A 13,296-nucleotide genomic window follows, 5' to 3' on the forward strand; every position below is an offset into this window, starting at 1 on the left:
TGATACTGTAGTTTCCCTACTTGTTTTATTGTGTATTTACGCCTGATACTGTAGTTTTCCTACATTTTTATCGTGTTTTTACACCTGATACTGTAGTTTTCCTACATGTTTTATCGTGTTTTTACATCTAATGCGGTAGGTCTCCTTTTTCCGGCATTTATTAACATCACCGTCAATGTATTTAGTGTTGTTTGCTTTACATTATACGTAGTGTTTTACTATCAGTAGATGAGATCAGAGGAAATAGACAAAATAACTTGTAATCGCGAGTATGTTGGCTTTTTTCCCGGTCTATCATGAAAAGAGGGAATGACTTGTGATAATCTGAAACCAGGAACGAGACAGGAAAGACACACACTCCTTGTGTGTGAAAAATACACGTCAAACAGTCGACGAAAACTAGGATTCCAGCAATTTGTGACCTCATCGATCTAGAACAATGATACATATTTTTTCAATAAATCCAGATAGCATTACTTTAAGACTGTTAAATGATATATTTCAATTTTGATTATTGTATATGTTTTGGTTTAGAGTACAAAAACATAAAGAACATACCAACATCCAGAAAATTCCAACAAAGGTACGTGATTGGCAAAGTATTGTTCTGTTGGGTTGACAGCACTGTGAACAGCCAGGGCTATTTGAAGGCAGGATATCCTTATAGTAGTAAGTGACTATTCCATTAGTCCATAGAACACGCTTTGAGTGTTTGAATAAATTTCCATGATTAAACTGCCTTTCTTCGATTAAAGACATTTAAAAAAATTACGCACAAGTGAAAAACAGAGTTAGATACAACAGAGCCCAACAATGGATTAAACTGCAACATACAGTTGTTGTGTCCTAGGACTCGTCAGTGATGCTAAAAGCCTACATTTTGAAGCCTAGGAGGCGACTGAGAAAAATCCAGTGATCGAAAGAAAAAAGAAAATGTAGCTTTACTGTACTGTTGAATGTGTGACGCTATGTAATTCTCATGTTTACGATTCTAGTTCATCATAACAGAATTAGTAATATTGTGATTTGAAACTTATATTAATTACATCCCGTATCTTTAGCCACGATATTTCAGTTGGTAGAACATCAAGGTGAAGATACAGGGTAACATGTACATGGTCCGATCTCTAAATCAGGCGGTTCGACTACCGACCATTCTGTGTTGTTATGGATATTTCCTTCGGCAACGCCCTTCATCCCGGCGAGCCTCTCTCATGTTGTTCAGTTGGAATATTATTCAAATACTAAAAGCAGACCTCACCTCAGAATGACCCTGTCTGTTCCTGTGGTGCTATATATATAGGACATATTTATTATATTACATATTCTCTAATCCCGATGAAGTTGTCACGATAGGTTGATGTTTAATTTACTACAATATGCCTCAAAGGTACAAGATTCATGTTACAATATCACGAAGACGGGGTCTTTAAAAGAAAAAAAACAAAATGGCTACCTATCATGTTCTATAACGTATCTTGGGAAAGAGTGTCGCCAGATCATAAAAGGTCGTCCTAGCTTTGTCTCGTCCCCTTTAGATGTAATTAATCCTCAATATTTCTGTAGACCGACTGTAACCAACGAAACGACGCTTTGCCCCGACTTTTACGTTGATTTAACAGCAGCAGCAGCAGGCGAGTTGTTGACACTTTGTATGAAAAGTGATTAAGATCGTGTTTAAGGCTGATGAGAAACCCATCCCTTATTTGTCTATTCTAACCGTACGGATGAAATATCTGTATACACGTATTAAATTGTGGATATGTTTTATGAATGCCTATGTCGACGTATTCATGTAGTTATAGCCGGTATATGTATAATATCTCTTTTTCACTTTACTAGTCTTACAAGCGGATGTAGATTTTCAAATAAAAACGGATAAAGATTTAAAAATAGTGTGAGTAAATTATGTATATTTATTAAAATACGAAAAATCATCGCATACTTTTAATGTCTGTTTTCAAATGCTTTACTATCCAGAGAACAGGTGAGCATTGCCATGAGATAGCGTCTGTCGTCCTTCCTTCATTAACATTTACATTTAAACATCTTAGTAACCTATAGGCCCAGGATCATACTTAACCAAGCACATGGTGTAATCAAAACAACAGGACTCTCTTTGAAATATCACGTTTGTTTTTTCATTCAGGGTCTACATCAGACTCTATTATAACTATTCTTTCGTCTCCAAAACTATTGATTTCATAACTATGCATGCATGCCAGCCATTTCATAAGGTTAAATGTTACCAACTATTATGACATCCTCTGAGCCCGTATTCATGAAGCCGTACTCGCGCTAGGATAAACACCACTCAGACTGAAAATTTTCTACATGTATGCGAGGTAAGCGAGTGGCGTTTGTGGGATGCTAAAATATGTTGTTGCCTTATGACGGTGTTTAAAGGCGTGAGACCGAATTGATAGTGCTGTCCCACTGACATATACTGCCGAAGGCCTCAGCTAGGACACATCACCTAAAATACACTACAACAGTGTAGAGAGTCCTTGATGAAATTAAAATTTCGTCCTCGCAACGAATCGCTCTCAGTAGGTATTTTCACATAGTAACTAGCCTCCGATTAGAGGTTAAATGATTTGTACACCAGCATGGAAACAATTGGTAAATATATCAACAAAAGTAGCAAGAAATGCTGTTAGAATTTATTCATATTTTATTTCTCTTTTCCAGTTTCAGTTTCGTCGAAAATAGATTTTCTGTCTACAAGAACTTCAATACGTTACTATGATCGGGTGTCAAGGAATGAAAGGTCGGCGACTTTCAGTCTAATAACCATCAAAATCCGATAGTCGCAAACAGAAGGAAACAGCAGTATTCGGTTTTGTCTGCTAAAAAGGACGGGGAGTGCATAGATCGTAATGTTTTGCTAGAGGTCGACGATTCAGGGGTTCCTGACTGGAGGAATTCGGAGATGTCTTCATGTTCAGGCAGGGCTTCACAATGACTTTCCTCTGACGATTAACAATAAGAATACTTTTCAAATTAAGCACGTGTTTTCTAGATAATTAACTTCCTATCGATATCGGTAAAAAAAATTGGTTTTAGTTTTTCTCCTCAAACAAAAACGTTTCTGCCATCGATTTCGAAGCATTGACTAAATGTAAACCCATAACTTATACACAATAAGAATTTATCGATGAGACATAGGCTGTCATCTGGTTTGATTGCACAGCCAATTTGTTTCTTAAGTTACCTCAGTGTGACGACACGATAAATTTGGCTTCATTTCAACACTATAAGAAAAAAAGTTACACATACGTAATCAACACATACAGGCACCTCGCATACAACAGGGTGCCATCCTTATATAGACATAAATATTGAGTAGCCGTCAATTGATATTAACCAAACTATGTTTAACATGTTGAAATGGAGTTTTGGTCTGGTATTAAATCTGTATGAAGTTACACCAAACAAGAACTGTTCTTAAATCGATAAAAAACATTCTTTAGTATCCTAACTATACTTTATTTAAAGGGCACCCGTATGCAGAATGTTGTTGTACAATGACTATAAATAGCATGATTTACTACGTGTAGGACACGGTGACAAGGTTAGCTGTGGTCGACGTGTGGATATTAGATTGAACAAGTATTTAAGGTATTTACGGTAATGTGATAAGATTCAGTAATTCAAAATATATATGTCAACAATCCATGTATTTAAATGATCAATATTTAGTACATATTGATTCCTATTAAGCAGGTACAATGCATGTAGACGGTATAAGGGCGAGGACATTTACACGAGAATCAAGGTAGACGTTCGTCATATTATATATATATTATTACTTATTGCTTTGATAATGACGCGATTTCTTTTAATGGTTATATATATATATTTATGTATATATTTATATACAATGTATATGAATGTGTACCCTTATTTTGATCTATACAAGTGAAGTTCTATTTATACTGACCAATGGTATTCAGATATTTCTACTACACATGTTATATCTGTAATTATGAACCTGTATCCGCGACAATGATCAGTACTAAACATGTTAGCATGTTAATTCTACCACTAACACTAATTGTATTACAAGTGAGTTTGTTGTATACAAAGTGTCAGAACCCAATGTGTTCACAAATCGGTAAAGTATATACACTGTCTGGTAATACTTCCGTGTTCATATATCGCCTTATAATTGGGTGTTGGGTACATGACTTCAGCAAAAGATAAATCATTACAATGAAGTCTGATACATCTATGAGTATCATATTACTTGATTGTGAAGAAGTAGGTGTTTTTACACTAAGTACAGACACATGCGAGTGGGCTATTAACAAAAGAATCCAGAGCTGTCTTTAATGTATTATATTCGTTGTCGCATAAACGGTGTAATATGCAGACAATACACTGAATACATTTACAAGCGACAGGTCATCTACAGGTAGGATTATATACAATTATTTTAGTTATATTATTATATTGTTTGTCGTATTGTTTATTGACACAACAAATATATATTAAACATTTAGTGTTACACGTGTCACATCCGGAAATGATATCAGAAATAAACTTCGATTTTCATTAATGCCTAATGAATAAGATCTATTTTTGGATTTATTTTAAAATCTGAAGTTAATTTATGTCTAATTAAAACCATATCATTTCAGATTATCCGAGATAAATAAAGAAAATAATATGGAGAAGTTCACTAATGCTACAATATCAACTATATGTGGTGAGAACGTATGCGTGAAAGACGAAGGTCTGGCAGTGGAGTGGTGTCACGTGTACTCTGGCGGATGTGTGTTCAGTGCGACACCTATGAAGCGGAACCAGGAATACCGTATCCGTTTGTTTGACGGAAGTAGCCACATTGATGTAGGATACACACAAAAAGATCCGTATACTTGTCAGAACGTAAGAGTAGCTCACTTTGAGAAGCATTTCAAGGAAGTGGGTAACATCAGACTACATAGGAAGGAACTCGTAGTTATTGTTGCTATTGAAGAAGATAGTTTTGTCTGTAGGTCGCCAGATAACATAAGATCAACTATCAGCCCTGGTGCGGTGTGGATTTATGTCAACATAAAGTTCGGCGAAGCCAAAATACGTCTTGGTATGTTCGAGTGTTCATTCGAAAAGTGTTTTGGTCGCAACAACCAGTTACATATGAGGTCTGATTTCTCAAACAAATTGAAAAAAGAAAGGAAATTATGAACATACTTAGTATTGCAATGAGGCAATGTTGTTCTCTTTAATATTCCCTTGTAAAACGTTTAAAGAATCCTAATTGTAATGCTTGGTGTAGTTGTCATCTCCTTACTTTTCTTTCTGCTGCCTTTATGTGTCATGTCGTCCTTTGCTTTTAATCAGATCTTAAATAAATCTTGTTACTGAGAGGACATATAACAAACAGAAAATAGTTAATTTCGATTTGAACCCTTACTGACAGCGTTTAGGATTTCGATTTGAACCCTTACTGACAGCGTTTAGGATTTCGATTTGAACCCTCACTGACAGCGTTTAGCATTTCGATTTGAACCCTTACTGACAGCGTTTAGCATTTCGATTTGAACCCTCACTGACAGCGTTTAGCATTTCGATTTGAACCCTCACTGACAGCGTTTAGGATTTCGATTTGAACCCTTACTGACAGCGTTTAGCATTTCGATTTGAACCCTTACTGACAGCGTTTAGGATTTCGATTTGAACCCTTACTGACAGCGTTTAGCATTTCGAGTACATGACATTATCATCGATTAAGAGGAAAGCACACGACCTTCCAGAGACCATTTTATTATTTTGAACTGTTTCTTGAGTCCCCGTGCAGATATTTTTTTCGCCATTTTTGCTCTGGTTGTATTGAATTTAAGTCTGGATATGATTATTATGACATGTTTGTATTCATTCATTTCATTAACCGTTTAGTTATCTCAAGTAACAAGTGGCAATACCATAACCTTTCTGTTGATGGATTATACAGGCAAATATCACTAATGTGTCTAACATAAGGACACTGTGGATTCTTTCTGAACATTTGTTTGTTAATAGTTCACTGATAATACATTGCAAGAACCCATTGGAGAACCCATATCATATAACAATGTCTTTTTGCATATTTCAGAAACAGATAAGTCGCAGAGTCTGAAATTCCACGACATTTGTGGGGAAAACATATCACGGCAGGGCGCTGAAGACATTGCAAAATTATCGAAGGAATTTCCATCTTCTATTTGTTGCCTTCAAAACAGTTTGTCAGTTGGAGATGAAATCAAGTTTGAACTGAAACCAGATACTTCCGGTCCCAGTTCAGAGCCACCACACTACTATCATGTGGCCTTTGGCGTGTGTAGCCTTAGTCCGCTGGATTTAAGAGTTAAGGCCCCTGAAATATTCTCCGTTAGCAACAATGCAACTTCAGTGAAATCTCAACAATCACGTAGCCATATTGGTATAATAGAGGTCTTCGAGAGGAGAGGAAAGTCAAAAGCGTGCGACGGTGTCTTAACAGTAACAAGAATTGATGAATCTCGTATTAAGTACAAACACTCATCAAGTAGCGGAAGTGGCGTAGAAAAGACTATCAAATCTCCCGCGTACTTGATATTTGAACCGTTTCGTGCTTGTGTTACTATTGTAGAAGATAATAGTAGCTGTGGATACTCAGCTGTGACTGCTGGAAAGGATGCCGACGCTGGAAATTCCAAACCGGAACCGCAGACAGGCAAGACACCGGAAGAGAGTAGCTGGGATTCCTCCAACGGAGGAAGTTCAAATAATAAGCTCAGTTAACTGAAATATTGTGGAGAAGTTTCATCATGTATTGTAACCATGACGATTGTGATTTGGGTCGGTAGTGGTATTACGTAATTTTTCGTAGCAATGGGAGTTTTGCAGTGCCATAACAATGCTTAGTAAGTATGTGGTGATTTATTGTGCCATATGAACTGTCTTCTATTTTAATTCGGTATTTGATGTTATTAACAGATTGTAAATGACCACAGTAGGGAGTGGCGAGTGATATTTGTCTTATGTTATTAATGTTACAATATACTGGTTTTAAGAGTCTTTATGGATACATGATGACACATTTGATGTCAATGACACGTCTTTATTAGGTAAAGCATTCATATACAGAACTCACATAATGTACACAATATGTAGAGCTATACGAATGAATGAAAAAAATAAATAAGTGAATAAAAAATGCAAAATACACAACATCTTTGTGTGACACGAACTGGACGTATTTGGTGTTTGTTAGCTGGTTTCATCGTTCTATACTTTGTTTTCATTTGATAAATTGACTTTGCTTACATGCAGAAGACGCTGATGACACCGGAACACTTGGTCTTATTTTCCTTGTACTTTTTCAGAAATTTCCTTGCATTTTTTCCCTTGTTTATTATTGAATTTGATTTTGAATTTTTATTCTTTTTAAATGTAGGTATCTTCTTCTTTGATATTGGAATAAAACAATTATGTCTTCAAAAAGATCCAGCCCTTCAGTATTTTTTAAAGAAAGTTATTTTTACCGACATAGCTGATTGTTGAAGTTATCAGACAATAAGAATATATTTCATCACGCGAGTTTTGTAATTGAAAACTTTGATGAACATTGACTACCGTATCGAATGCACAAACCGTAAATACAAAATGACAAACAAATATAGAAATAAAGAAAAGAATTATAACCTGAATATTCTATTTATAGAGTTTATCGAGTTTTTACGGACATTTGGAGAATTCCGCGGATTTTCTCTCTTGCATCAGTTTTCGTGGTGAGAGATCATCACCAGACATGCTGTCATTTCTTTAAATACGTGAAGAGGGATACATTACTGGATATATGTGATGTTGTGTTCACTACATTGTGACGTCACTTATCTATTACCATCAATAATTGCTTTAATCTATTGTTATTATATAAGAGAAGTGTGGTATATGTCAATATTGTGATCTTTAATAAGGACAAATATACATTCTGAATTTCATAGTACCTAATGAAATTTTCGTATGACTACATAAACAATAAAAATAAAATAGGAACTCGTGCAATATACCTAAAACATTCATTTTATCATAAATAATTCTTTGGCTACTATTGCACATATAAGTATGACAGAGAATGGAATCAACACAATGCTATCAAAACATAAATACCACGCTGTTGATACTAAAATGGCTGCATTAACGATCAGAGTAGAAACAGCATCATGTAACAAAGCGTGAAATAAGGCGGTCATACAATGAGACGAATACACGGAGATAGAACCGGAGAGAACATGGTGTTAGATTTTTAAAAAATAATTAAATAAATTTAAATAAAAAAATAACATAAAGATCATTAGGAATTTACTGCATAAATTAACGACAGCTCAGAGCAAAAAGAAAACCAATTCTCACAGAAATAGGATGACGTCCTAAGAATGATGATACAGCCGCTAAGACTCTAAAATAGATAATCTCCATAGGGAAATATTGACACTTTAAAATACTTTGATTGTATTAGTACAAAATATCACCAATATTTAATTTGGCACACCGTTTTCGTTCTATTTTATCCGGTCACTTGGGAATAATTTTGTCCTTTAAGTCACCTTGATTCGTGTACTCCAATGCCTCCAGAATGGCGCTTCGACTGACATGTCTACTGCCAAGAATATTAAGGAGCTGGTCGCTTATGTCCTCTCTACTACATCTATTATGACGCATGGCAACAAGGTTTGTCTTTTCATGTAATTCTATAACTCCTTTCTGATATAATATGAATATCAGGCCCTCGGTTTCTAGTTTTGTTAGTAATTCTGTATAGTTGAGGCGAATGGTACTCTGCATCATGACCTTATCCGTTGATGGGCATGGTTTTGTTATTCCATCAACGACCTCTTTCAATGATTTGAATCTAGCGTACATTTTGTCTTGACTTTCTTTCCCGACATTCTTCAGATGTAAAATCACTTTCTCTAAATTATCCAACCTTCGGTAGATTTCACTCATCGCGTGAAATGAGTCAGACCTGGCGAGATTTGAACGTTGATATAATACCTCGTCCTTCTTAACCTGACCTAGTTCGTCGTAGCTATCGTCCTTCAGTTTTATATCTTTCATTTCTGTAATCATGGCGGACGCTTTTCTCTCAAAATTATCTGGTTGCTCCTTTGCGTCAGCCTCCAGCACTGACACACTTTCGATGACCCATGATGCGTATGACGGCCAGTCATGCCACGAACATTCTGTAGGACCAGCTGTGGATTCATCGCGACTTGTTGACGCTGTAATGGGATTAATGTAACCAGAATCTGCTTTGGACATTAGTGAGGATCTCGATGTGGATATCATTGATGGATGTGCGTCTCGCCCTTTGCATTTAGATATGTATGCTGAACAACCTACTCGGAGAGGTTCTAATACTTTGACAGAAACTCTAAAAAGTTCTAGAACAATGAATAACGGCCAAGTTGTCACTACCCATTGCCCCTTAACCCCACTTGTGTGTGAAAATTTTAATTCCTTTTCCGAATCTACCGTAATAGTTAGCTCCCCTTGACAACTGTCGATGGTATTGGAAGCATCGGGGGTTCGCTCTTTTCTCCTCTCAAATGTCTGGATGGGCATCCACCTAGACTCAGATCTCCTGACAGATCTCCTACTAATAGATAGTGACTGCGGGTCAAACTCTGAGATATCGTCTGGCCTTATATGTGTAATACCGAGCCTGACGTGGTAGATATTTGGAGGTGTCCCGTTATGTCCTGGTATTGGATTGATTTGGATCCTTATGGCATCGCGGTAGTTGGCGGTTATTTCTCTGTCTATCACACATATCGCAGACGGATTTTGAACTTTCAGTTTTACTTTCTGCTTGCCAATACCTTCAAAATCGATGTTTTCACCAGTGACCTCGTGGAACTTGGCCGGTGAATCTTTAAAATAGAATATTTTAATTAAATTAAGTGATATTGTTTGACATAAAGGGCTTCAAAATATTTATGTAATTAACTCAACAACGGTTTAGAGCATTTAACAATATGTTACCTTGGTCATTAACTGGTATAATGTGTTACCTTGGTCATTAACTGGTATAATGTGTTACCTTGGTCATTAACTGGTATAATGTGTTACCTTGGTCATTAACTGGTATAATGTGTTACCTTGGTCATTAACTGGTATAATGTGTTACCATGGTCATTAACTGGTATGATGTGTTACCTTGGTCATTAACTGGTATGATGTGTTACCATGGTCATTAACTGGTATGATGTGTTACCATGGTCATGAACTGGTATGATGTGTTACCATGGTCATGAACTGGTATGATGTGTTACCATGGTCATGAACTGGTATGATGTGTTACCATGGTCATGAACTGGTATGATGTGTTACCATGGTTATGAACTGGTATAATGTGTTACCATGGTCATAAACTGGTATGATATGTTACCATGGTCATGAACTGGTATAATATTCAGATGAATCAAGCTTAAATAAGATCATTGCTGAGACACAATTATGACGAAAGTGTAGAAAGTCCATTCACAATAAGCCCATTCAAATTGTGAGCAAAGACAAATTCCAAGTACGTTTTATCCCTGAATACATATATTTCCTGTTTTTGTATTAACACTTGGATCATATCATCCGCTCGTTTCTTTCTTTTTTCTTTTTTTAGCAAGCTGACATTACATGGATTCGATTAAGATTGACATGGCGGGAGCCTGTATACATGATCAAATTACAAGTTGAATTCATTAGAACTGTTATTTCTTATTCTGTGTAGATCTATTGAGTTTGATGCATGCAACCTTGATGACTTTTTAAAAGTTGTAATGCAGAACAGTATATCTATATTTTGTACATACCGATCGTCACTGAAGCATTTCCAAACTTTATGCAAACAAGGAGCCACACGTCTTTCTTAGGATCAACTGAAACCCTGTAAGTCTGGTCAGCTGGAGGAGAGACAACCTTATCACCAAGGTTCTGGACCGACACATCACATCCTGCTTTATGAACTCTTATATTGTTCATAATGCTGCATTTGTCGCTTAGATATAGTTGTCGCACTTGTCCTGGATCACGCAATGAATGTGGATCTGTTTGGGTCACGCCGATGTCGACATGGCTGCTACCGTTCAGTACTAATCTAACGGTACCTGAACGCCGTATTGGCTTATCTGTAAAAACTATGCCTCCGGAATATGTCTGTTCCCACGATGCTTCAGACCTTCCTTCAAAAACACGTGCATTCTCTCCACAAACATAGGAAAATAATGGGCAACCTTCCATATTCAATCTGAAAAGTAAAAATTAAACCAATTACTTTACCGATCTCTTTGAATTTTCAACAGTCACCTCCTCGATTTCAAAATATGTTAGGCCCTTAATATCAGCGACGAGTTCTAGAAGGACGAAACAGCTGTATGATTTAACAACACTGTCGAGTTCTAGAAGAACGAAACAGTTGTATGATTTAACAACACTGACGAGTTCTAGAAGAACGAAACAGCTGTATGATTTAACAACAGTGACGAGTTCTAGAAGGACGAAACAGCTGTATGATTTAACAACACTGTCGAGTTCTAGAAGAACGAAACAGCTGTATGATTTAACAACACTGACGAGTTCTAGAAGAACGAAACAGCTGTATGATTTAACAACACTGTCGAGTTCTAGAAGAACGAAACAGCTGTATGATTTAACAACACTGACGAGTTCTAGAAGGACGAAACAGCTGTATGATTTAACAACACTGACGAGTTCTAGAAGGACGAAACAGCTGTATGATTTAACAACAGTGACGAGTTCTAGAAGGACGAAACAGCTGTATGATTTAACAACACTGACGAGTTCTAGAAGGACGAAACAGCTGTATGATTTAACAACACTGACGAGTTCTAGAAGGACGAAACAGCTGTATGATGTAGCATCACTAACGAGTCCTAGAAGTACGAAACAGCTGTACGATTTAACAACACTGACGAGTTCTAGAAGGACGAAACAGCTGTATGATTTAACAACACTGACGATTCTAGAAACGAAACACTGACGAGTTCTAGAAGGACGAAACAGCTGTATGATGTAGCATCACTAACGAGTCCTAGAAGTACGAAACAGCTGTATGATTTAACAACACTGACGAGTTCTAGAAGGACGAAACAGCTGTATGATGTAGCATCACTAACGAGTCCAACAGCTGTGACGAGTTCTAGAAGGACGAAACAGCTGTATGATTTAACAACACTGACTAGAAGGACGAAACAGCTGTATGATTTAACAACACTGACGAGTTCTAGAAGAACGAAACAGCTGTATGATGTAGCATCACTGAGGAGTAACAGAAGGACGAAACAGCTGCATGATGTAGCATCACAGACGAGTACTAGAAGTACGAAACAGCTGTATGATTTAACAACACTGACGAGTTCTAGAAGGACGAAACAGCTGTATGATGTAGCATCACTAACGAGTCCTAGAAGTACGAAACAGCTGTACGATTTAACAACACTGACGAGTTCTAGAAGGACGAAACAGCTGTATGATGTAGCATCACTAACGAGTCCTAGAAGTACGAAACAGCTGTACGATTTAACAACACTGACGAGTTCTAGAAGGACGAAACAGCTGTATGATATAACAACACTGACGAGTTCTAGAAGGACGAAACAGCTGTATGATTTAACAACACTGACGAGTTCTAGAAGAACGAAACAGCTGTATGATTTAACAACACTGACGATTTCTAGAAGGACGAAACAGCTGTATGATGTAGCATCACTAACGAGTCCTAGAAGTACGAAACAGCTGTACGATTTAACAACACTGACGAGTTCTAGAAGAACGAAACAGCTGTATGATTTAACAACAGTGACGAGTTCTAGAAGGACGAAACAGCTGTATGATATAACAACACTGACGAGTTCTAGAAGGACAAAACAGCTGTATGATTTAACAACAGTGACGAGTTCTAGAAGGACAAAACAGCTGTATGATGGAGTTAAATTCAATGTTTGACTCTACTGTATCTAACTCTTAATTGTATCTAAAGTTGCTGTTCACTGACGTCTTTTGTGCAATCTTCTCCATGACAGTCCTTGAACATGTTATACACAAATTTAATTATTACATTTCAACTGAAATCTGCTAACATAATTTACCCTACAATAATTCATCTTTTGTTACTCTGTCTTATTTACCTATTAAAACTGACTAAATTAATCAGCCCAAACGAATAGTTTTGAATGGTTATAGAAAAAATATCTTCTATATATAGAATCTAGTAAGTAATATCGACGGTATGGTCCAATATTGGTACTGGAT

At 36.7% G+C, this 13,296-nt stretch overlaps 2 protein-coding genes across 2 annotated transcripts; one reads left to right on the forward strand and one right to left on the reverse strand.

Moving 5' to 3' along the window:
• The first annotated feature begins 4,671 nt into the window (after positions 1–4,671).
• On the forward strand, positions 4,672–6,768 carry LOC132565126 (uncharacterized). The gene is made up of 2 exons (XM_060229736.1): positions 4,672–5,092; positions 6,101–6,768. The coding sequence occupies exons 1-2, from the start codon at positions 4,672–4,674 to the stop codon at positions 6,766–6,768; spliced, it is 1,089 nt and encodes a 362-aa protein (XP_060085719.1).
• Positions 6,769–8,544: 1,776 nt separating this feature from the next.
• Positions 8,545–11,265, reverse strand: LOC132565112 (uncharacterized). Its single transcript, XM_060229722.1, has 2 exons — positions 10,839–11,265; positions 8,545–9,902 (listed from the first exon to the last, which is right to left on the reverse strand). Exons 1-2 carry the CDS (start codon positions 11,263–11,265, stop codon positions 8,545–8,547), a joined length of 1,785 nt encoding a protein of 594 aa, XP_060085705.1.
• Positions 11,266–13,296: the final 2,031 nt, after the last annotated feature.

Source organism: Ylistrum balloti, unplaced genomic scaffold (genome assembly GCF_031769215.1).
Source record: "Ylistrum balloti isolate Yb309-2 unplaced genomic scaffold, AGI_CSIRO_Ybal_v1 Utg369694, whole genome shotgun sequence".
In the NCBI taxonomy this organism is placed as follows: domain Eukaryota; kingdom Metazoa; phylum Mollusca; class Bivalvia; order Pectinida; family Pectinidae; genus Ylistrum; species Ylistrum balloti.